Raw genomic sequence first — 27,077 nt, 5'->3', positions numbered from 1 at the left:
AGGAATTATTTCGCGCAGCTGCCGATAGAGAACGATTTCAGGAAATTGTAAAAATGATGAAGTCCAACGTCTGAATACCGAAAAGGCACCCAAAGAAAAAGAAATTTGTTGTCAGCCGAAACTTGCAAACCGGTATCATTATTTACCTCCACATTTCCCTAGAATCTCTAGATCCTTTCATGTCCAGTACTATAAATATAAAAATATTAAAAAAAATATTTATTAAAAACTACACTTAAACTAAAAAGCATTTCTTCTTGATACAACAAACACATCATTCGTTAATCTGCGCCTCGAAAGTGAGAGCTCTAGACAGGTTTCTGGCAGCAGCTAACCTCAATATTTCGATTTTATCGTCTAACTCAGGCAAATCTTTCTTTTCCTCCAAGCAATGCATGATGGTGAATGTGTCGTTTGAGGAAAATACCATGTCTGCGCTTTCCAGCAAGGGGATTGATTCTATTAAGAGGACATACCAGAAGCTAAAAAAAAAAGAAGAATGTCAGCCGAAAAAATGATGCTGTTGAGAAAATAAGAAAATAAAAACGTATAAAGTTACATTACATGATAGTTTCCCACCTTTGGACGTTAGTTTAAGAGCTAATTGACTTCAGTAATAATTGTATGTATGACGTTTAGTAAAATATTTTAGTTATATTTGAGTTATTTTTATTACTATTATAGTTTGATTTATAATTAATATGGCTACTAATTAATGTTTTTTTACTAGCATATGTCTTAATTTATTCAATCCACCGGAGGGACCGCAGACGTTCGGATACAATTAGCGTCTCTTTGCAAAGACAATGACGTCGACTCTCCAAAGTAACAAGACACTTACTCAACACACACTACACATTACTCCCCTGAGTTAGTGATAAGTTATAGTCTAAAAAATCATTATGAAATTGACTGGCCAGTTGGTTGTAAAAACCAGTGCCAATAAAACACAAACACACACAATTTATTAAATAATTTGTTCTAACATGGAAAATTAAAATATAATTAAAATTTAATAAAAAATTTTTGTCTTGGTAAAAGGTATATTAGTTTAAAAAGCCCCTATAGGGCTACAAACATAGAAACAAAACGTTTTCGCTCGGTAACAAGAGCATCATCAGTGTTACAAGAACATGGTGAGCCAACCACAAAATACAAAGGTCAAAGTCTTTTAAAAAGAGACTAAAAGTCTCATGTAGATTTAAACATGTCAAAAACCAAAGGATGGATATAATTCCATGTCTACGGCCCTAGGGCAACATATGACTCAAACACGTGATAAGTGGGTCAATAGGTAACAATTAGGTCATTATGTTACAACAGGTGACAGGCAACTTAAAATAGAATGTTTTTCGACGTCATACGTATAATTATGACTGAAGTCAACTAGCCACGTATAAGAACTAGCTTTATCTCGTTAATAGGGCTTTCATCGATTGTCATTTGTTTCGAGCTTCTGTCATGTGTCACATAATATTAAGATATCTATGTCATACGTCTTTGGTTTGTATCATTGGTATATACCAATAACATATGACGTAGATATATTAATATTGTGTGACACATGACAGAAGCTCGAAACAAATGACTGTGAATGAAAAGCCCTATGTCTAAAGGTTTCAAAAATTTAAGTTAGAAATGAATATATTTATACATGAATATCAAGTGACATCTGTCATAGCTGTCAAAGTGCTCTCTTAGGCAATTATTCGTGACATGAATGATACATTATGACACAATTTTTATTTTTAAGCATTGGTCTTTTTTCCAATAAATTGGTTGGTACTTCATCCAATTTCATATTGTCACTTTACAGCGTTGCCGTCTTTTCGAGATAGTATAAATAGAATCTACGAACTTTTGAAATAATAAAATATAAGATTACTATTACACGATGACTACTAATAAAAATGAAAATATAAGGAATATATTCGTCATTTTAGCTTTTTTTGTGAAAAATAAGAAAGATAATGGTAAACTTACTATTTAGGTATTATTTTTGAAGCCAACAGTGAGATTAATAGGGCAGCAGCTTCTCTGTACTCTCCATTTTGATACAATTTGTGAAATTCATAGTATTTACCTAGAAATGATAATAATTTAAGTACATTTTGGTTTAATCACACTACAGTGTAATAGGCTATGAATGTAAACTAGAAGTCAAACAATAAGGAATGCACGTAATTTTCCCCTTGTTGTCACATTCTAAATTTGAAACAAGTAATTGGACTTCGTAAGACCTAGGTTTTCACCCAAAGTAATCGAAAGTAGAATTGGAAGTCGATATTTGAGTCTTCGTGTAACTTTTCTTCGATTGATATACGATTTTACTAATTTTGAGTCATTTTTACTAAACTTTGGGTCATCATTGTTTACACAGAAATGACTTCAAAACCGGAACTAAAGGTTCAAACTCAACTTTTCAATTGCTTCGATTGATGTGTTACATGTACTATTTCTGCGACTATAATATGGCACTTCCGGATAGAATTTTTTAACCGGAAATGATATAAAAACCAAAAGTATATATTTGTTCTCATCTTGCTAAGGCACGTCGAATGATATATCGCTTATACTATTTCGGTGACTTTAAAACAGTACTTACGGTTGTAACTCTAAAACCGGAAGTTCGATGTCAAATTTCTCATCTTTAATACCATCCTTGGGTTATAAGCTTTCATTTGACACCTTAGTTGTCATTCTACCTGGTATAATGACGGAGGAGATATATTCGCGGTCGGACGGACAGACAGCCTAGGTCAAATTTCTCACCTTTAGTACCATCCTTGAATTATAAGCTTTCATTTGACACCTCATTTGTCATTCTACCTGGTATAATGACGGAGGAGTTGTGTTTACAGACGGACAGACGGACGTGGATAATTCAAAGTTTTCACATTTTTCCAAAATTGGGTGAAAGCAAAAATATATAGGGAATAATCAGATTTTTTTGACATGCCATTCCTATTACAGCGAGCATTTTATTGGCTAGAAGTAGTGACGATTATATACTATGACGTCATTATTATATTTGGTCAGATGGTAAATGGTAACTGACGTCTGTCATAATATTGTAGGTTAGATATCATGTCAAATTACTGTTTTCAAATTATATTTTATTTATTGAGTTTATAATTTAACAACAGTTTATTTTTTCACCAACTTCACTTTCCCTGCCCTAATCTTGATTGGTCTTGCTGTATGGTAGGTTTAATTAGGTGTTAGTTTTAAGAAATGTTGCTGGCGAAAGGGGCACAGCTCACAAAGGCCATAAAAGTAGAAGACAAGAAAAAAACAAACAAACATCTTACATAACCTTATATCGGACAATGTCAGTTTGACATTTGTAAAGATTATCTTTGTTTCACACACGTAAAGACAAAGAGAAACAGTGTAGGCTGTAGCAGCTTTGGTAAATACATATATGTTTTGTATTTGGCAACAGCGCTGTCCTGCTAAACTTGAAGGTATCGAAAAAACTAATATATGAGGAAAAATTTGTTGAATTTGTTTGCCGTTAAGTTTGACCGGTGGGTTATGATGTCATTAAATCTATTAATGTCATTAAATCTTTAAATATATAGACATAAATATAAATAGACTGAGCATACCGGCGCGGCCGTGCTTCGTGTCAAAATCTCTTGGATTCATTGTTACTATCTCTTTCTATCACATTGTATCGAGAAACTAAGTGGGGGAATGGGCACGTTAGGGGAGGACGCAGCGTTACCACATTTAGTAGATTTCTACTTTTTTGGTAGATTTTTGACATTTTTGTAAGAATTTTAGTAGGTAATATTTTTTAGTAGATTTTTGGTAGATTTCAACATTTTGTTATGAATACAATGAAATTTGCTTTTTTTAGTATATATCACATTTTTAAATTAATTTTAAAGTTTTCGCTTTCTTGTTCCAAAAAAAGATGACAACGTCGCTTTTCTTTCGTCATCGTCATGAGCACGTGTGAAACAGGAAATAACCAGAAATGGCTTCCGACTTCCTATCTCTTCCTTCGTCTTCGGCTCTTACTTACTTTACTTTTTACTTCCTTTCCAATTCTAATTTGTGCCTCCTGCTCGTCTGGGTTGTTTGTTAGTAAACATACAAATATAAACATAACCTCTATTTGGTCAATATTATAGTTATTTTGTGCTCTAAAATTATTGTATAAGTGGAATTTACTTACATTAACAATTTAAGAATGCTTTAATTATAATTGTAGACTTTAATTCCTGAAGTGGACTTTATTTACATTTGTAATTTACAATTTAAGATTTTTTAAATTATAGACAAAATAAAAATTTCATATGACAGGTGACTTTTACATGATGGCCGTTTTCGATTTTTAATCGATAGTTATCAATATTGAATAATTACTAAATCGGTAAAATTTTGATTTGTTTTATACATTATACAATTTTATACAATTATACAATATAATTACAAAATACTACTGAATTTCACTTTTTGACATAAATTTAATTAATAATAACGTACATTTTGTACAATATTTTTAATAATTAACAAAAAAAAATTTAAGTTCACTCAAATAAATAATCGATTACTGCCATCAAATTCACATAAATTTCTAACTATAGCTGTTGTTTTCATTATAAAAAAAAAATCATAAATTATTTATATGTACAAATATGTTAATAAAGTTTTAGTATATTTTAGTTTTTGATTTAGTAGATTTTAGTAGATTTTGGCCAAACATGCGGTAGATTTCGTAAATAAAATGTGGCAACGCTGGGAGGACGACTTAAATGATACTGTCGCAGTTTTACTATGTGTAAGAGTGCAGCAGAACCCACGAGGAAACAAAAAATGGTGTCGTCACTTCGCTTTATTCTAGACGCTGATCAGTCTATTTACATTTATAGATAGAAACAGACTGTTTGACTTGTACACACTTCTATATAAATCAAAACGTGAACTGGTATATGTTTTCAAAGACTGATAGTGTGTAAATAAATTTATTAAAATCAGCTAAGTACTTTCAGCATTTTGAATGCCATCATCAGAGCTATCCTATAAAAAGACTAAGTTGAAGAATCTTATTCATAAAAAGTTATAAAGTGAAACTTACGTCTTATAATTGTAACTACGTCAAATGAAGAGAAAACTTCGAACAAACACATTCTAATATTAAAAATTAACCCAGGGATCTAACCACTGGTCAGGGTAAAAACCCTTAAATTTATAAAATAATCACATTTAATGTGTTTTAAAAAATGGCTACCATTTGTAGAATCACCAGCTGTTACTGACAATATGCAAAGACGACCGGATGTGGACGGAAACAAAAGTTCCTAGCGGCATCTATGTTATTAAAAATAATTAAAAATTTGAAAATGAATAAGTTGTCATATGTAGGTTAAATTGGTTTGAAGTTAGAAGTTAATATGGAATTCTAAATTGTTATTTAAATTTGACTTTAGAATTTTATATTAACTTCTAACTTCAAACCAAGTTAACCTACATATTATGACAACTTATTCATTTTCAAATTTTTAATTATTTTTAATAACATAGATGCCGCCAGGAACTTTTGTTTCCGTCCACATCATGTCGTCTTTGCATATTGTCAGTAACAGCTGGTGATTCTAAAAATGGTAGCCATTTTTTAAAACACATTAAATGTGATTATTTTATACATTTAAGGGTTTTTACCATGACCAGTGGTTAGATCCGTGGGTTAATTTTTAATACATATTAGAATGTGTTTGTTCGAAGTTTTCTCTTCATTTGAGGTAGTTACAATTATAAGACGTAAGTTTCACTTTATAATTTTTTATGAATAAGATTCTTCAACTTAGTCTTTTTATAGGATAGCTCTGATGATGGCATTAAAAACGCTGAAAGTATTTAGCTGATTTTAATAAATTTATTTACACACTATCAGTCTTTGAAAACATACACCAGTTCCCGTTTTGATTTATTTACATTTACGTCTATGATATGTACATATTATGCATTCTAATTTTGACTTACCTAAAAATATTAATCTATCACTGACGAGCATGCCAGATCCTAAATTGTCCAACAAATCGGTACTTCTCAATCTACCGCTTTTGATATAATCTTGCAAATATTTGTCGGCTAAGAACGACGTGAAGGGACCGTCTTGTGATTTTAATGCCCACGACAGAGCATTACCTAGTCTTCCTCTGCGCATCGACAGCATACCTTGTACTTTACAAACACTCTGAACTGAAACATTATTATACCTTAAAACGATTATATAGATTTCCAAAAAACGTCTGACAAAGTTCAACATGATAAACTCATACCTACATGCATTGAAACACATATAGCTAGATCCCAAGGATATTAATTTAATCAAAAAATTATACTACAATCAAATAGCAGTCGTACGGGAGGAATATAGTGAGAAAAACCACTATAAAGTCAAAGAGGAGTCAGGCAGGGATGCGTTCTGTCGCCACAATTATTTAATGTATACTCTCAACTAATATTTCAGGAGGCACTATAAAAAAGAACTGAAGGTGTAAGGATTGGAGCGAGCATCGTTAATAACATAAGATTTGCAGACGATACTGTAATCATGGCAGAGAATATAGACGATTTGAAAATTCTTCTAGAAATCAGAGAAAACAAAAAGATGGGACTAACAATGAATATATAAAACGAAAGCAAAAAAGAGTTTCTCTAAGCTGTAATTTACAAAAAACACTTACCAACATGGGTTAACTCTCTATTTTTGGCTTCTCTTAAAACCTTCTGTGCCTTAGCTTCTGTGTCCATGTGAATTCGAGGTAAAAGTAACTCGATAATTTGTAAACCGTCATTGGGACAATGGTCTAAATATGTCAAGCCAACTTGCCACAACGACTTGTGGCCCATCAAACTTGTTCCGTAATCTAGGATGAAGGATTCTCGAAGCTTTTCTGCTGAACTAAAATGTAACAGAATTATTGTTTAATTCTTGATATAGCTACTATCGAACAAGCGAGACGTGGCGCGTGACCTTGTCGTATTGTGCATTTATCGCTGTGTATTTTCGGGCAAGGTCAGCCGCCAGGACTCGTTTGTCAGATAGTACTATATTTTATATCAATTTTAAGTGGGTTTAATACTTACAAATCTGGTACTTCTTTTTCCAAATCCACTAATCGTCCACAATGATATAAGAGATCTGTTAAGTGGCTTACAAACCAACCATTATCATACATATTCTGAATCTCTTTAATGACCTAAAAAAATATTTAAAATTAGCAAAAAGTTTTTAATATGGCTTTTCAGTCACAGTCATTTGTTTCGAGCTTCTGTCATGTGTCACATAATATTAATATATCTACGTCATACGTTATTGGTATATACCAATGATACAGATCAAAGACGTGTGACGTAGATATATTAATATTATGTAACAGACCACTGCTTAGTAATCGGTAAAATTTATGTTCCATTTATACCGAAACAAAATAACTCCGAAGAAAAAGAACACAAAAGGAATTCATATGATCCAGAAATAGAGAAATATATTAATAGCTTACAACATGAAAGTACACAATATCTGTACCGTAACAGACTTGAACAGAAACTAAATCAAGAACAAAGAACAACCGAAAAAGAATATAATCACATAAAAACATGCATAAAACAAGCAGCACAAGAAGCACTAGGAAACTTAGAAAACGGAAAGAAACCAGAATGGTGGGATAAAGATATCGAGAAGAAACTAGAGAAGAAAAAACAACTTCACCTACAACGTCTACAAAATCAGGACAACATTGAGATTCAACAACAATAGAGGGACCTAAATAGAGAAGTAAAAAGAGAAGTGATTAAAAGAAAAAACGCAACCTGGATCAAAAAATGTGAATACATAGATCAACAATTAGGAGGAACTAGGAGTTCAGAAGCATGGAACATGATAAAGAATGTCAGAACATTACAAAGAGGTGGGCACACAATTAAGAGTATATCTGATGCCGAGTGGGAACAACATTTTAAGGAATTATTAGTAGAAAAACGACCACAATACATAACAAGAATACAAGAAAAAGAGAATGATATACAGAGAGAACACGAAATAGAACTAGATAAAAGCAAAGTGGAAGAAGCTATTAAAACTATGAAATCCCGGAAAGCACCGAGCTGGAGGAAGTAATCCTGAATTAATAAAATATGGACCACCCAAACTATGGGATATGCTTAAAAAACTTTTCGAAATATGTCTAAATGGAGAAAAAGTACCAGATACATAAGAAGGGACCTAAAAATAACCCCAAAAACTATAGGGGAATCGCAGTCATCAACACCATTGGAAGATTATACTCCAGGATATTAAGAAATGAAATAGAACAAGAAATTCAAGGAAAGCAAGCTGAAGAACAAGCTAGTTTTCGTGCGGGACGTTCAACGGTAGACAATCTCTTCACTTTAAAAATAGCACTAGAAAAAAGAATACAGAGAAATCAGGAAACCCACTTCGCTCTTATCTACCTAGAAAAAGCCTATGATAGTGTCCCCATAATAGAACTATGGAAGTCAATGAAAGACATCGGTATCGATGAAAAACTCATACAAGCAACAAAAATGTTATATGAGACCACTAACACCAGAATCAAAAACGGCAAAAATTTCACTGAGGCATTTAATACTTCAAAAGGCCTCCGACAAGGATGTTGTCTATCTCCCACTCTCTTTAAAATATACCATGACCAATCCTTACAGAGACTTACAAAAGCAGTAAAACCGATGGGACTCCCTATTTACATTATACTTTGCGGACGACCAAGTTGTTATAGCCCAAGATCAAGATGACAAGCTATATGATACGGAAGCTAAATGAACATTACCAACAGGCAGGATTAGTAATAAATATGGACAAGTCAGAATACTTCATAGTGGGAAACGAAGACATTGAAAACCTACCATTGGAACAAGGACATATTATTGTTGGTGTGAAACAATGCAAATATTTGGGAGCTATATTTAACAAACGAGGAAATAGTTAAGATGAAATACAACATAGGATCAATAAAGGTAGAAGCATCACTAGATCACTAAATTCAATTTTATGGGACAAAGATATCAGGAAGGAAACAAAGAGAAGAATATATGAAAGTATAATGAAGAGCGCTACAATCTAAGGTGCAGAAGTTTGGGACATAAGTGCAAGAAATAAAAAGAAGCTACTTAGTACAGAAATGGACTTTTTGAGGAGAAGTTGTCAGGTTTCGAGATTAGAACATGTAAGAAATGAAACAATTAGAGAACATATGAAGGTGGAAAAAACTATAATAGACGATATTGATAAGAGACAGCTGACATGGTTCGGTCACGTTAAAAGAATGAATGAGACTTGCTGGCCGAGAAAAATATTAGAGTGGGTCCCACCGGAGAGAAGAACAAGAGGACGACCACGGAGAAGCTGGAGGGACAATATTCAGGAGGCAACAGATTCGAGGCAATTAGATGAAGATATGTGTTACGATAGAAAAAATTGGAAGCTGGGTATGGAGAGGTGGCGACAGCCGTAGAAATCCATTATATATATGTAACACATGACAGAAGCTCGAAACAAATGACTGAATGAGAAGCCCTATTGTAATCTGATGAATACCTCCGATCAAATAGTGTCACAACTCAAAAAAATAAAAACGGTTTTATTGAACCAACAGTTTAATAAAACTACAAAATCTTATCTCAAAAAGTGTTACGTTTATAGTTCAAGTATTTGTCGTTACATGACACTAGAGTCATTAATATGATTAACCAAAATCAACGGTGCACCGAACATAAACAGTGTCACATATCGACTTGTGCAAGGCATGTGTCCATCTAAGATGTGTATAAAGCGTCGTTTGTCGAGTTAGACAGTATATATATTATGTGATTACCTTATTCAAAACAATCTGCGTATGTGGTCAAGAAAAGTGACACATTTATCACTTATTTATCCTTCTTTTTTCAGTATTATTTGTTTAATGTTGTTACTTGTATTTAAAGTTACATCATTAAAAAGTATTAAGTCTGTTAACCAGATAATAATAATGATATTATATTCTGTACTGCAAGTGTCAACTTTTGATAAATAATATTTCGTACAGTTTGCGTTATTTTATCTGTATAGTGTCACAACTCAAAATATTTTTAGTAGAATTAATACACTACTTTGTAGAATTTCAAAAACCTTTGTAACTGACTAAAATAACTATTATACTAATTTTAACGGGTTTTTAATTAAACCCGGAAAAGTTCTAGCACAAATTTTAAACATTGTTTTCTCGATACTTTGCTTTTTTTTACTTATAACACTGTTTGAGCGGAGGTGCGATATACTGTCGTATATACCATATATACATAACAACAGGAGAACATCATAATTTAGTTCAATAATGATCTATTTCTGTTTCTAACTCCAGAAAAAAGAAAAACTTTAATGAAAACAATCAAAAAAACTGAATTGCTGTTCTATAAAGTAATCCCATAGAGCCCAAAAGTTATATTAACTGTGTTGTCTATCATTACTTTTAACGATTCAAACGATTACTCCAAAGAAATCAAAGTTCGAATAGAGAAAGCAAGAACAAATTTCAATAAAATGAAAAAGGTATTTTGTGCAAGAGAACTGAAATTAGACTTGAGAGTTAGGCTGGCAAGGTGTTATATTTTCTCGACTGCTTTACGGGATAGAAGCATGGACACTTAACGCGTCGACTACTAAAAAGTTGGGAGCATTTGAACTGTGGGCGTATAGAAGAATCCTGAAGATATCATGGACCGAGGATGTAACATGAGAAGTCATGAGAAAGTCAACAAAAGACTGGAAATATTGGAAACCATCAAGACACGAAAGCTGCAGTATCTGGGCATGTTATGGGTAATGAGAGATACAACATACTTCAATTAATTATAAAGGGGAAAATCCAGGGCAAGGGAAGTGTAAGAAGGAGAAGAATCTCATGGTTGAGTAACCTGAGGGAATGGTATGAATGCACATCAACCAAACTATTCAGAGCAGCAGCATCTAAACTCAGACTAGCCATGATGATTAGTGACGTAAACAAGAAGATCATTACTTTGAGTAGAAAGGATATAAAAATGAAATTTCCCAGAGAAGGATTTTTCAGAAATATGAATGATCCGTAAATCTCGGTCTCAGATCCGTAAATCTAAATGTGTGGAACCAATTTCTGGTTAGGTTTTACATCCCCTATTTGCCTTTTACAGTTTATAAGACAAGGAGATGACAAAAAAAGGAGAAGAGAGGGTCTACAATATGCAGTTACATTCCATCTACTCATCTAGGAAAAATTCCAGTAAAAGTTGGTTCCATGTACTCACAATCTGAGTAAACAAAAAATTAAAGACATTTCTGCCTCTATACTTCATTTCTACCTCTATAGATGGTGATCATGTAGCCCTCTGATGAGGTCTGGGGACACTGAAACATACACAAGGGGATGATTGATCATTTCTGAACCGAAATGAAACACAAGCTGTCTTTTATTACCTGAAATATATCAAAATCCATAGCAGCTAATAACACCTTATCCAACTGCTTCAGATGATTGTTCATCCTCAACTTGTTAATAGATCTCTTCGCAAATTGGCCTAACTCAAATGACTTGATAGTGGGTTCAGTAAAGAACAACCAACCAGCCAAATAAGCATACCAAACCTCGCAATAGTCTTGGATTTCTATCCATCCTTGTTCTTCTCCAACTATAAGCTGAAAAGTTCAAGCAATATTAAAATACACAATTCAAATATATAATATTATGTAGTAATACCCAAACGATATCCCAATTACAAAACTTGAGATATTTATAACATGTTCCCTGCACATTGTGCACATGTCACTCATCAGCAACATTCGGTTTCTTTCTACAGTGCAGATGTCACCAATGAGCGAAATGTTATTACTTACATTACATTACAAAAAATAGTTCAGGTTGTTGGAGAAGTACTTATCAAAATATACACAGCTAACGTGTTAAAAGATCAATACAACAAGAAAATGCTTACCCTAGTCATAAGATCTAAATTTTTTTCAGAACTGAAAAGTTTGGCATCGATTTTTGAGTGTACATCCATGGTCCAATGCCTCCACTGCATGTTGAATTCGTTTATAGGAGTCCCACTTGCACCCTAAAAATATATCAGTTACTTTAATATAAAGAAATAACGCATAAAAACAAAAGCCGGAACAAATTGGAAGTATGTTGTTCAGGATAGAAATCGATGGAGGGAGAGTTGGGAGAGGCCTATGTTCAAAAATGGATGATATAAGGCTAAGAAGAAAAAGAAAAAGCTTGATAAAAAAACACATAGTGCTATACAGTCGAATCCGCTTATTGGAATAGCCTTCATGCCAAGTAAAAGTATTCCTATACCAGGATATTCTAATAACTGATCATTGGTGACTAGCAGAAATGATTTGGGACCTTAAATTTCTATTTCCGTCGACCGTCCATTTATGATCAATTTTAACACCCTCAAAATCATTGATTAATGACCCCCTATTAATGAATGATTTTCTATTAATGAACGATTTTATTATAGGCAACACAACATACATTGCTTGCATAAATTAATTAAACGCTACAGTAGGAAAAATGAAAGAATACCCATGAACGAACATAGAAAACACGCTGTATTTTCCTGTCACCGTGTCATACAAAAAATTGGCCAGCGCAAGTACATGTAATAATTATTATTACATGTACTTGCGCTGGGCAATTTTCTTTGTGACACGGTGACAGGAAAATACAGCGTGTTTTATATGTTCGTTCATGGGTATTCTTTCATTTTTCCGACTGTATGTGATTTGCAGTGACCTGTGGTGTAGGCAACCAAACATTTTTTTTTCTCCCATAATCATCACTACGATGATGATTATTACAATTACAATCTGGTCATACTTGACCAATGAGCAATTTTAATCTAACCTAAATTATTACTGTTCCTTAAAATTAAGAGCTTGCCCCATAGCGTCTCTTATCTAACCTAACAAGATAGTGCACTATTCTAGCATACACACTAACGCGCACAAGCACTATGCTCTGCTTTTCACTATCACCTATCACTTAAACTAGTTCATAAGGTTTTGTCCTCTTCAGTCTTCTAACTTGCCCAGTAGTATCGAGGAGCTGGATTGCCTCAATATTCTCGTGCATGTGAAGTCGTTGCTCGTGACTTCCTGCCATCTTCTTGATGATTATATCCACAGTTTCCACTCCTAGGTCCTTATGGAGATCACTGTTTGTAACATATCAAGGAGCATCTACAATATTTCTTAGTATTTTGTTCTGGAATCTTTGTATTACTGTTATATTACTTGGTCTAGTACACCCCCATAGTGGGCATCCATAAGTCCATACAGGTCTCAATATTTGTTTGTAAATTAGTAACTTATTATGCATCGACAATGTGGAGTTTCTTCCAATTAGCCAATACATTTTTTTATATCTTATATTTAGTTCTTCCCTTTTTTTCTTAACGTGCACCTTCCAGCGTAGTTTTGCATCTAATGTTATACCCAGATACTTAACAGTATCTGCATATGGTACTTGGATATTGTTGATTATAACTGGTATATATTGTATTTTTTTGTTGGTGAAATTAACATGGACAGATTTAGATTCATTTAGCCTGATTCTCCATTTTTGTGTCCACTTATAGATTTGGTTAACTGCTATTTGTACCTTGTTGGTCGCCTCTTCACTTGTCGTCCCTACTGCTTGAATAGCTGTATCATCAGCAAAGGTGGCAACTGTGTTGTTTTCCAGTACAGGTATATCACACGTGTATAGTAGGTATAGGACCGGGCCCAACACACTGCCTTGTGGAACACCTGCTCTAATTTCTTTTAAGTCTGAAAAACAGTCTTCTTGCTTAATTCTAAAATGTCGTTCTTTTATGTATGACTGTAAAAGTTTTGAGTACTGTATAGGTAAAAAACATTTTAGTTTGTATGTTAAACCTTCATGCCAGACTTTATCAAAAGCCTGTGCAGCATCAAGGAATACAGTTGAACAGACTTTCTTTTCTTCTAGGGATCTTTCGATAATATTTGTGATTCTGTGCACCTGGTCAATTGTTGAATGCTTATTTCTAAATCCGAATTGATGTGTCGGTATCAAATTCCTTGCTTCAATAATTGGTTTTATTTGCTTAAGGAGCAGTTTCTCAAACAGCTTCGATATTACAGGAAGCAGAGATATCGGTCTGTATGACGAAACCTCATGTGCTGGTTTTCCTGGTTTAGGAATCATAATGACTTCCGCCATCTTCCATATCATTGGTACATATTTTAATCTGAATGCACCGTTAAAGAGGTTTGTTAATTTTACGATAGCTCTTCGGGGAAGATTTTTCAACAGCTCACCCGTAATTAGATCATAGCCCGGAGCTTTCTTCGGATTAATATTTTCCCTTATTTCTTCAAGTACTTCTTTTGGTGTAGTTAGCCGAATTTCTTCCTCTAATTGAACAGGTTCCTCCCATCTTTCTTCATCCCCTTGAGGTTCATTTGGTTTGAATGTATTTTCAAGATGTATGGCAAATAGCTCTGCTTTTTGTGCACTACTTCTGGCCCAGTTACCATTTTCTAGTTTAATAGGAGGAGAGTGCATAATAGGTCTTTTCAGTCTTTTAGTAGCTTTCCATAAGGAATAATCTGTACTACCGTCATCTGTTAGCTCCTGTAAGTAAGAATTAATCGAGTCATTCTTTAATTGTAGGATAGTTCTTTTGAGTTGTTGACTTGCACGATTTAGTTTAGTCTTATCTTGAGGAGACCTTGTTTGTTGCCAGATTCTTCTCAGTTTTCTTTTTTCAATTATCATGTTCCTTATTTCCTTTGGATAATTATTTCCTTTTAGCCTAGGTTTCAGCGTAGGAGTGTTTTCCCATGCTGCTTGCTGGATATTGTTCACCAACAATTCTGCTTCTTTATCTAATTGCTCTGCGTTTTGTATTGGTACACTTAGATTTATTCTCTCTTCAAGGCTTAGCTTAAAACTATCCCAATCCGTCCATTTATTTGTTAATGTGGGGTTACTTTGTTTTTTAATAATCCTGTCACTCATGGTTAGTACTATAGGGGAATGATCAGAATTTAAGTCCCAACAGTCATCAATGTCTATGAAATTAGTTGAAATATTCTTAATAATATAGAAGTCTATTAAATCAGGGGTCTTGTTTCTATCCGTAGGCCAGTAGGTTGGTCTACCAGTTGATAGTGCTTCACACCTAGGTTCTTTAATGGCTAACAAAAGCTCCTTTCCATTAGTAGTAGTGATTCTAGAGCCCCAGTGTGTGTTCTTTGCATTGAAGTCACCTCCAATAATGAACCTTTCCCCTAAGCTTTTCAAGAATTCATTATACTGCTTTTTTTTAATGGAATGTTTAGGTGGGCAGTATATTGAACTTATATTTATTTTAAAAGTTTTAGTTTTTATGTGTACTGTAGTGGCTTGAATATGTTCAGTTTTATATTCCAACTCTTCATGATGACATATATTATCCTTTATGATGATTGCACTGCCTCCTTTGGCCGCATTGTCAGGGTGTATTGTATGATATACCTTATATCCTTTAAATTTGATGTAGGATTGATTTGTGAAATGCGTTTCAGAGACAAGAAACAAATCAATTTTTTCGATGTCAAGGATTGCTTGTAGTTCTTGTTGATGATTAAGCAACCCGTTGGCATTCCATGCGACAATTCTAAGATCATTAGGCAACCAAACATATACCTATTTATATTCCCACTAAAACATTTTAAATCAAGTAGCCGCTGTTAGTACTATCTGTCACTGTATGTCATTATTTACTTTTTTGTTTAAAATCAAAAGATGGATATTGACGAAGAGTTTAATTTAACTCCACCAGAAGTGGCAGAAACTGCAAATGAAATAACGTTTAAGTTAAACTTAAGTTTACTGTCTGAAAAAAGCAGAGTGTTATAAGAAAAAAACATACGCTGAATTTATTGCATGATGTGACGAGAGAAAAATAATACGATATTCAGAATCTGTATTGTTGACATATTTTTCAAACATTGCCGAAAAAGGACTTGAAAAAGAACAAGTCCAGAAATTCATCTCTGATGCTCCTAACGACGTGTTTCTAATGATAAAGGTAAACCAGTAAATTAAGTTTATATATTTAATACTCGTATTTCATAACATTTCATTTTGTAGGTTGCATTGATTTTCGGAGTGGCTGGTGCGTTAAGAAAGGACGAACTATTGAAATTAGAAACAAATAACGTTCAAGACTTAGGGTCAAAGTTTCTTGTCACAATAAAAGCATCAAAAACACACACAAATAGAATATTTACCATAGTAGATAACGAAGCAAATACCATTCTCAATTCGATCAAAGACTATATTTCTTTAATACCGGCACACACACCACATAAACGATTTTTCATTTTTTATAAAAATAACAAATGTTCCACACAGCCAGTTGGCATAAATACGTTTTCCAAAATTCCTTCCTTTATTGCTAAATTCTTGAAATTAGAGCACCCGCATCTCTACAGTGGGAATTGTTTTAGACGTTCATCTGCCTCAATACTGTGTGAGAGTGGTGCAGACTTTTCCGCCTATTAAAATACTAGGTGGCTGGAAATCGAGTGGTGTAGCAGAAGGTTATATAGATAATTCTATGCAGAATAAACTTGAGACAGCTGAAAAACTCTTGGGACAAAATACCACTAAACCTTGTCAAAGTACTTCCTTCAGCACCACCGCTTTTTCTTCTATCACAGAATTTACAGAGGTCCAAGAAGACTTAAATATAAATTTGTCAAAATGCTATACAGCAGATAATCATTTATCAATACCTTCCTTTAATTTCAGTAATTGTACTATTTCGAATATTAATGTTTACAATAATAAAACTACCACTAAGGAAAATTAACCTTTGAATAAAGTTAATGAAAGCTGAAAAAATTGTTGTTTATCGTTAAATAAATAAAAATTTAAACTAAGATATCTTTATTTCTGAAAAGTACGGTCGACGGAAAAGTTTTGTAACGAACTCGTGAATTAAAATGGCGATTAACAATCTCGAACATTAACACGCTCGCTCCGCTCACGCGTTAAAATATCTCAATTGTTAATCGCCCTTATTAATACACTTGTTGGTTAAATAACTATTAATAAGCGAGTTCGACTGTAGTAACATAGTAATAATGATAATAGTGCTTTTGTGCAAGAATTAGATAAATTTTTTATAGTTTCTACTAATGGATGACAAATAATGTTGAAGAGGAAGGCAGAATCGTAGTATTTCCAATGGAAAAATTTCTACTGTTATACAAAAACTCAAAAACAAGCAATCAGGCTATTGTGGACAAGTTACAGATATGCTAAAGACAGAATGTAAAAGGATATAAAGCAAAATTCACCAACATTACATGAAATCTTGGAACAAGAAGAAATGCAGAAGGACTGGTCCAAAGCGTTACATATCCAATAAACAAAAAAGGGAATAAGCTTTTCTGTGAAAATTATAGAGGGATTGCTTTATTAAACATCTGTTATAAACTCGCTAATACTCTATGTGGCCAACTGAATAGTATGCTAATCATAATCCAGGGGAATACCAAGCTATGGTCTGTTTTTAAACCAGGAGGAGTAATAATTTGGTTAATAATAAGGTTTGTAATTGGTCCAATTGCAGGCAAGTTTACTCCACTGTTATGAAATTTTGACACTAATGACATTTATAAAATTTTGACACTATTGGCATTTCATAGGTTAATTAAGTTATATCAGCGATTTTTTGTGTTTACTGCGTTATTCTTTAATTTTTAGATTTTTAGTCTGCTTTTATATAAAAACAGTTGTTTTTAGAACTCTTTAGTGACGTATTAGTATAATTTTATGGATTACCGTCGAAGGCCAACATGATCAACAAAAAAAGATGTACAGTAGAACCCTGATTATCCGTGTGCGGATTATCCAGATTGCGGATTATTCGTGCTATCATTTTCTATTACTTAAATTGCATTTTTGAGGATTTATCAAAATAGCGTCACTGTAAATCACTCGACGGAAACTCTATACGCGGAGAGGGAGACTCATAATGAAAGATTTATTTTCTTCTGTTCTTTTTATGGTAGGGCTATATGTATGGATATACGTACATATGTATTACAATAAGAAATAAATGTTCGGATTATCCGTGCTTTTCAATTATCCGTGCCAACGTCCGGTCCCGAGAAGCACGGATAATCGGGGTTCTACTGTATATTGTGATTTTTCTAGAAACTTTCTTGTGTGCGAATCTGTCTTTTTTGGTTTAAAAACAAACCATAGTGGCATTAGAAATAATAGGACCATAATATTTAGATTACCACATATTAAGATTGTTACGAGACAAATAGATCTGGTATTACACTAATAGTTGGCTGGGTTGACTGTGCAGTAACGCACTGTGGCAAGAGTTTACTACACAACATATATGCCTCGTACCACACTCAACGTACGTTTATAAATAGCTCTAAACACAGTGAAGGTGTTAAATATCTGCATTACACAAAATATAAACAATCTGCTATAAATATAACTTATACACATGCAAATGTTTCTAATACTATACAACTGTTTCTGTATAACTTACATTAAATATAGGCATAGCTCTCAGAATCTGATCAACCATTCGGAAAGTACTATTGTCAGATGCAGAATGTTGCCTTAACAGTGCCCTCACAAGTGGAATACGTCCCTGCAACAATGCCCCCAAAACGGTATTCCAATATTCTGGATTCGATTCTAAGCCGATCTTATTTTCCGCAAGCATATCTGCAGCATTTCTCTCATGTTCTGGGAAATGGAACCTGACCCACTCTAAAACCTGAGATAACACTACGTTTCCAGGAACTGTGTCTATGAAGAGGATTTCACATAAGTGCCAGATGCATTCGATTGAATAGAACACTGTGATATAATTTTGTAGCTCGATTTTATCTTCGGGTTTGGACTTGGTGAGTTCGTCTTGTAGGTTTTCTAGACAAGCTCTTATTATTGAACGATACTGCCTACTTATTTTGAACAACTCTGAACGTATATCAGGTGTTTTATTCCCAACTAAGGCTTGTATGGAAAGAAATACCCCATTTGATTCATTCACTAATTTTCTTAATATTGAGTGAAACAATACTACATCCTGTCTGAGATGAAATACGGAGACTGGAGTAGTCGATGCAAAATGGCTGGGTTCATCCTTTTGTTTAATATTTCGCTTCTCGTAAGCAAAAATCGAGATGTGATCTAATGGTACCCATGTCCCAGCAATGCCAGATTTCTTACAAACATCGTTTGGAATTAACTAAAAGGAAATGGGTTATTTATTGTTGAATAATATAACATTAGGTTTAACTTACGAATGTTTTCGCATCAGTTTCCATTTTAATTTTAATTTGAATAATAACATGAGAGTCAAACCGGGCGTTATTGTTTGAGGTTATGTCTTTTGCCACAGCCACAATATATGCAACCAGTAATGCACCTGTACTTTATCGAAAGAGTTTTTAAAATACAGTTGGAACCATGGATCTTTACATTTGCATAGCCACCTAAAATAAAATAAGTTGAATAAACTTCCTCTGATTACAAATTGAGCGCCGCACAAATTAAGTAAGCGCCGCACAGTGGGGCAGGAGAGCTAAAAAGTTGGCATAAAATGAAAATACTAAATGCAGTATTTTCTGTCGCATTCATTTTAATTAAATAGTACACAATCCTGCCTATGATTTGGCATCATTTTTTTCCCATTAAATCCCCCTCCACCAGTTGCGACGCGTCGCAAAGGGCCCATGGTCCCGTGTTAACAATGCATAGGCCGCGATAACGTGATTCGACTTACGTTTGATCCACTTATTTCAAGTGAAAAGTTAATTTACTAGTAAAATTGGCTAAGGATATTTGATCTTCAGGAAAGTGACAATATTATTACAGATGTGATATAATAATTAAGTAAATATAGTCTCTTATAATATATTGTTTAAAATTACCTGTACAAAATATCAAAATATGCATTTTTCAAAAAGAGCAAGTGATTTGTTAGTGTTCCCAGACTGATCCAACTTTAATTTTGTTTTATTTTGAAAGCTTGAGTATTATTCTTTAGAAAGTCATTTTAACTTTTTGCTCATATTTGCTCCTTTTTTCGTAATTTTATTTTTTGTGAGGTTATGTTGACCTAATTAAATTGAATAACACTCTATTCTAATTTTTCGTTATTTGCATAATTCAAGCATAATAATTCAAGAAAGTGTAGTAGATGCAAAACAAATTAAGATGTATTCCACTTTTTGTTGATTAGTAGTGATCCACTGATCACAAGCAAAAGAAACATATAAAGAAAGAAATTAGAACACCTGCCAGTGGAAGCACTGCATATTAGTGCATAATATATTATGTTCAAATCTCCGAATGTGCAACATGTTGACGTCACATCTGATGATTCTGATGATGATCTGTAGTTTAAGTTTTTCAATATTTTACCTACAAAATTTTATGTTATTCTTATAAATCTGCGGTAAATGGTTTTAAAGAACAATTTGGTTAAGCAATTTTTCAAAAATAATGTTAACACAATTGTTTTGAGATATAAATAATATTAGATAATAATAAATAAATAAGATATAAAATAAAAATGACTAAACTTCAAATATCATTTAAATCAATATCGGTAGTAACTACGGACATTCAGCTTTGAAAATTTTGAGCAAAACATTTTTTGAACAATCCATCCTTCAAGGGAAAATATTTGTAAAGTGAGGCTCAGGAAGAAGAAGAACATCCTGGTTAAAGAACTTCAGAACCTGCTTTAACACAACACCTGTGCAGCTTTTTCGCGCTGCTGCAGATAAAATAAAGATTGCCATGATGATAGCCAACATTCGTCACGGATAGGCACATTGAAAAGAAGAAGGAAACTTTGAAAAAACATCGTTTTTTATGTACACACAACTTACAATATTTGAAAAAAAAATTGGCCATAATATATCGACCATGATTTAATGCCAACTTATGTTGTCTCTTGCCCCACTGTGCGCCGTGGCTAATGCTAACGAACGACTATATTATTACATTTTTACATATTCAAATAAAATATCTAAAATTTATAAAACGACCTGATTCCGATCCATATTATAGTTTAATTCGTCTAAGTACCTATTGTGAACTTTAAATCGATTTAACTGATTTAACTTTTTTGCACTATGAATTTTATTATAATCTTTCCGTCACACAATACATTACAAGCTTCTTTCCATTTTATTCATTCCGATCTAACTCTGTTTTATGCACCTCGATCTACTTCTTTATTATCGTCTAATACTTACCGATTCTAGATACTTTAAATTATAACTTGTTACAATTAGTTTACCATGTAGTCTTATTTGTAGTAGTAAGACTATATTTAAGTAAACATTCAAGATAGTCTGTTTTTATCCTACTAATCTTTAAATCTTATTACCCACGAGTTTGTTCCAACTAAGTATTACAATATTTGCTTACATATCTTTGCAGTATTTATTACTTGAACAAATCGCCAAGTGGTAAAAGTATCGGCCGACCGCCCACGAGATGGAGTGACAATCTTGCATAGAGGCAAAAACCTTAAAAACCACCCACCAGTGAACAAGAAGCATTACTTATACAGCGTGTCTACTTAAGTTGGAAACATATGGGAATCTTTTTTATTATTAATTTTACGAAAAAAGTTCTTCTTCATAAAAAGTTCTGCATGCTCTAAAACCTAAGATTCAATTATCATATATCAAATTTTATCAATATTGTACGAGGTATGTCAAAAAATATGAATTTCGTTCAAGGGTAAAGTACCTTTATCTCTCTGAATATCGAAAATTCTAATTATGAAAAGTCTATGAAAACGTCATTTTTATTTATTACAAATTAATATGATAACTCTTTTATTATTCATTTTACGAAAAAAAGTTATTCTTCATAAAAAGCTCTGTATGGTCTAAAATCTAAGATGCAACTATGATATATCAACTTTTATTAATTTTATACGAGGTGTGTCAAAAAATATGAATTTCGCTCATGAATATATTTATTAAGCGCAACAGGCCTTGTAGGCCTAGGGCTAAAAAGTTTTACATTTCTGATTACATAAATAATATAGTAAATAACTTAATATAACTTACATAACTTATAAATTTTATTTAAATACACTTCAGTCTTTTTATACACTCCTTCACAACCTCTCTCCATCTCCTTCTGTCCAATGCTAGTTCTTTCCACCTCTCAATGTTACTTTTCTTCAAGTCTTCATATACACTGTCCTTCCATCTTTTCCTTGGCCTGCCTTTCCTCCTCTTTTGTATTGGTCTTCGTGAAAGTACCATTTTTGGCATTCGTTTACTTCCCATTCTCTCTATGTGCCCCAAGTATCGTATTCTCTGTGCTTTGATCGTCGTCGTAATCGTTGGCTCTTGATATAGTTCTTCCAATTCTTTATTGGTTCTTCTTCTCCACTGACCTTCTATTTTTACACCTCCATATATTGCTCTTTGCATTTTTCTCTCCCATCTTTCTAACAGGTCTGTTTCTGACTTTTTGAGCACCCATGTTTCGCTTTCGTATGTTACTGTAGGTCTGATAACAGTCTTATAAATTCTTATTTTTGTTTTTCTTGATACGTATTTGGATTTCAATAATGTGCGTAATGCTCCATATTTTTTATTTCCTTTAGCTATTCTTGCCTTTATCTCCCCTTCTTCATGACCATTTTCATCTATTTTGGCTCCCAGGTAAATAATTTCTTTGGCTCTTTTAAACGAGTATGTTTTTTCTCCATCTATTTGTACTATGATGTTATTCTCTTTTTCTTTTTGGATCTCTCCCATTATCATATATTTTGTCTTTTCTTCATTTATTTTAAGTCCGAATTTTTTGGCTTCTGTTATTATGTTTTTCATTAACTTTTGTAGTTCTTTTTTGCTTGTTGCTAATAGCGTCAGATCATCTGCAAATGCTATGCATTGGTGGCCGTTTTTAAATATCGTTTCTTGCATGTTTATTCTGCTTTTCCTGATTATTCCTTCCAATGTTAGATTGAATGCCATTGTTGATAGTGGGTCTCCTTGTCGTAATCCTTCCTTGGTTTCAAACTTTTTGGATGTATACCCTTTCCAAGCTATTTCGTTTGTTGTGTTTTCCATCGTCATCTTTATCATCCTGACAATTTTACTTGGTATCCCCAATTCTTTCATCAGTTCGTACATCTGCTGTCTATTTACTGTGTCGTAAGCCTGCTTAAAGTCTATGAACAAAGCATATAGTACTGTTTTATGTTCGTAACAGGTAGTCTGTATTTCTTTTAAGGCAAATATTTGGTCAGTCGTTGATCTGTTGTTTCTAAATCCTGCCTGGTATTCCCCCAGTATTTTTTCCGAATAATGACTTAGCCTTTTTCTTATACTTTGTGCCAAGATTTTGTAAACTATTTCTAATAGTGCGATGCCTCTGTAGTTTTCGCATCGCATTCTATCACCTTTTTTATGTATAGGGCATATTCTTGCTATGGTCCACTCTTCTGGCATTTTTTCTACTTCCCATATTCTTTTTATCAGGTCATATATCTCTTTCTGTAGTCTTTTCCCTCCTGATTTTATCATTTCGGCCGATATTTCTGTTATTCCTGGGCTTTTGTTATTTTTCAAGCTCTTTATTTCGTTCTTTATTTCTTGTTCTGTGGGTATTTCTATTGCTATCTGATCATCTTCAATTTCATGGTTTGTTTCCTTTTGTACTTCGCTCTTATTTAGCAGTTCTGTGAAATAGTTTTGCCAGTTTTCCATTATTTTTTCAGGCTCATTTAGCAACATCCCTTTATCATCTCTCATATATGGGTTGTTTTTTTGATATCCTCTTTCCATTTTTTTTGCTTCCTATTTTTTGCTTCTTATTTCTTTTTTTTTGAAATGTTTCTTCTATTTCTTTCAGTTTGTTCTCGTTGTATTTTCTCTTTTTGCTTCTACATTTTCTTTTCATGATTTTTCTCAATTCTCTGTATTCTTCTCTAGTGCTTTCTTCGTCATTTGTGAGATTTTTGAGTCTTACTTTTCTTATTGCTTCTGCTACTTCTTGACATTCTTCATCATACCAATCTTTTGTTTTGTGTTTTCTTTTGGTTTTCGCTAGGATTGCTTTACTTGTGTCCAAGATTGCTTCTTTGATATTTTGCCATTGTTTGTCTGGGCTTGACGTTTCTTGTTCCCTGATTAGTCTGTTGGTTATTCCCTGTTCATACTTATTCTGTGTGTTGTTATCTTTTAGTAGTCCTATGTTAAATTGTTTTCCAATTTTTTCTGTTGTTTTATTGTTTCGCTTTATGTTATGCTCGATTTTATATTCTGCTCTCACCAGGTAGTGGTCAGAGTTACAGTCCGCTCCTCTCATGCTCTTTACATTTATTACATTGTTTGCATGCTTCTTCTCTATTAAAATATGGTCTATCTGATTTACTGTCTTCTTATCAGGGGAAATCCACGTTCCTTTATATATATCTTTTCGGCGTAATTGTGTGCTTCGTATCACCATTTGCCTTTCTGTTGCAAAGCCTATTATTCTTTGGCCATTATCGTTCGACACCTCATGCTTACTATATTTCCCTATTATGTGTTCGTATATATTCTCTCTTCCTACTTTGGCGTTGCAGTCTCCCATTATTATTTTGATGTCAAACACTGGTAATTTATCATATTCTCTTTCCAATTGCTCGTAGAATTCATCTTTTTCTTCTTCTGTGGCATCTTCAATCGGTGCGTGTACATTTATTATACTTATGTTTCGTTTGTCCCCTTTTAATCTTATTGTGCATAGTCTATCTGATATTGGTTGGAATGCCATTACTCTTTCCTTCCATTTTCGCTGTATTATAAAACCTGTTCCTAACCTTCTGGTTTCTCCCCCGCTTTTAAAAAATACTACGTCTTCTATTTCTACTATTTCTGTTTCCAATTGTTTTGTCTCTTGTAAAGCTATTATTTCTACATTATATCTTTTAATTTCTCTAATTAATTCTTTGAGTTTTCCTGTTTCGTATGTGCCTCTTACATTCCATGTACCCAAGTTGACTTTAGTTTTCTTTTTGTTATCTTTACTTATTGCCTTGTCCATTGCCTGCGTCGTTTCCGTCTTATTTATCTCTGTTGCAAACTGTATCTTGTCATTTTTCGGCTTTTCTTTTTTATTGCTGTCTTGATTTGTTTTATTTCCATAGTTCGTAATCCTATTCTTTGCATTTTTCGTCGTCATTTGTTTCCTTTCATTGCTATTGCTTAGTTTTTTGCTTTGGTCTCTACCACCAACGTTTGGTTCATTCCATCCCAGCGCCATATTTTATGATCGGCATATATTTTCTTATACCCTACTTTCACTTTTCTCCCTTCCTTTCTTAGTTCTTGCGCTTTTTGTCTGACACGTTTCTGTACAATTCTGTCGTTCTTTGATAGGTCATCGTTGATATAAACTAGACCTTCTTCTCGATTTCTCAATTTTGTTTTGTTTCGCATGATTTTTCTTTTATCTTCTTCCTTTTCAAGCTCAACCAGACAAACTTTTTCTCCTAACTTCAGAGCCTTCTCTATTTGTACATCTACTTCTAATTCTGTCTGCATAAAATTTTTCATTGCATGTTTTAGGATATCTGGCCCATTTGTATCTATGTTCAATCCCTGTATAATTATATTTTTCCGCCTTTTTTGATTTTCTAAACTTTCAAGCCGTTCTTCTATTTGATAAACTGCCTGTTTTAGTTTCGTGTTTTCTTCTCTTAATGTTACATTCTCCTGGCGTAGCTCTCTTATTTCATCTCTATATTCTTTCTGCTCTCTACGCATCTCGCTAAGTTCTCTTGAGTGTTCCTCGATTTTTAGACTTACTCCTGCCATCATTTCCATAATTTTTTGTATATTCTCCTCCATTTTCTCCTTTCTGTAGGAGCGAGATCTGCTTATTTTTCGACTTTTGTTAAAAGCCCGTTCCAATTCTTCCTCTTTTCTCTTCTTGTCGTTTTCGTCTGTCGTGGTACCGTCACTTTCTGTTCGAAATAATAGCTCTTCGTATTTTTTATCTTCTCTGCTCATTACAACTGGTTCGTTTTACTGCGATAAAGGTCTCGTTCGGACTATCTCCGCGGAAACTCAACCTTTCTCAGTGTAGCGTCTTACTTTTTTTCTTTTTTTTTTTTTGATAAAATTATATTGAGCAGTATATACTATTTCGCTCCTCCCTACTTACAGGACTTCCCTGTCGACTTGGCAACACCGCGTTCCAATCAAACAAGAATCCACTTCGAATATCGTAATATCGATGACGTTTTATTTGTTTATGTGTTCCGCTTACCTTTGATTTTTGCCAATTTGGAGCACAATTTCAATATTTAGCTTATTATTTTTCGTTCAGCGCGAAGATTACTCACTTAACTTCACACTTTATGCGTTTGCTGTAATTGATTTACTCTGCATTTCGCGAAAAACGGGTTTAATGCAGGAGAAAAAATACAATTAATATTCACACACTCAGCGCAACGTTGCCACTCGCTCATGAATATAGTACCTTTATATTTCACAATATTTCAATTAGAAGGATGTAATTACATATTGAAACAATTTTTAATTCTAAACAACTTTTTTTAATAACAATTTTTAATATTGTGAAAAATAAAGGTACTTTACCTACTCCTGAGTGAAATTCACATTTTTTGACATACCTCGTATAAAATTAACAAAATGTGATATCTGATGGTTGCATCTTAGGTTTTATACCATGCAGAACTTCTTATGAAGAATTTTTTTTTCGTAAAATTAATAATAAAAGAGTTATAATATTGGTAATTAATAAAAACGAAGTTAAGTAATAAGTATCCATAAATTTGAGAAAAATTTTGATTTTTTTTTCAATTGGAAGTATGTAATTGGATATTTGATCTTGGTTTTAAAATCCAAACAAGTTTTCAAAACAAGGATTTTCGATATTCAGAGAAATAAAGGTATACTTGAACGAAATTCATATTTTTTGACAGACCTCGTATAATATTGACAAAAT

At 33.2% G+C, this 27,077-nt stretch overlaps 1 protein-coding gene across 1 annotated transcript; it reads right to left on the bottom strand.

The window, feature by feature from the left end:
* Positions 1-204: 204 nt before the first annotated feature.
* LOC114324840 (nuclear pore complex protein Nup85) lies at positions 205-26,551 on the bottom strand. Its single transcript, XM_028272719.2, has 10 exons — positions 26,376-26,551; positions 19,379-19,570; positions 18,616-19,323; positions 12,004-12,126; positions 11,489-11,707; positions 7,105-7,217; positions 6,702-6,919; positions 5,995-6,213; positions 1,984-2,083; positions 205-482 (listed from the first exon to the last, which is right to left on the bottom strand). The coding sequence occupies exons 2-10, from the start codon at positions 19,400-19,402 to the stop codon at positions 275-277; spliced, it is 1,932 nt and encodes a 643-aa protein (XP_028128520.1). The 5' UTR covers positions 19,403-19,570; positions 26,376-26,551; the 3' UTR covers positions 205-274.
* Positions 26,552-27,077: the final 526 nt, after the last annotated feature.

The sequence above is a fragment of the Diabrotica virgifera genome, chromosome 5, assembly GCF_917563875.1.
Source record: "Diabrotica virgifera virgifera chromosome 5, PGI_DIABVI_V3a".
NCBI lineage: Eukaryota > Metazoa > Arthropoda > Insecta > Coleoptera > Chrysomelidae > Diabrotica > Diabrotica virgifera.
The sequence above is the reverse complement of the archived record's forward strand: the minus strand, read 5'-3'. Positions and strand labels throughout refer to the sequence as shown.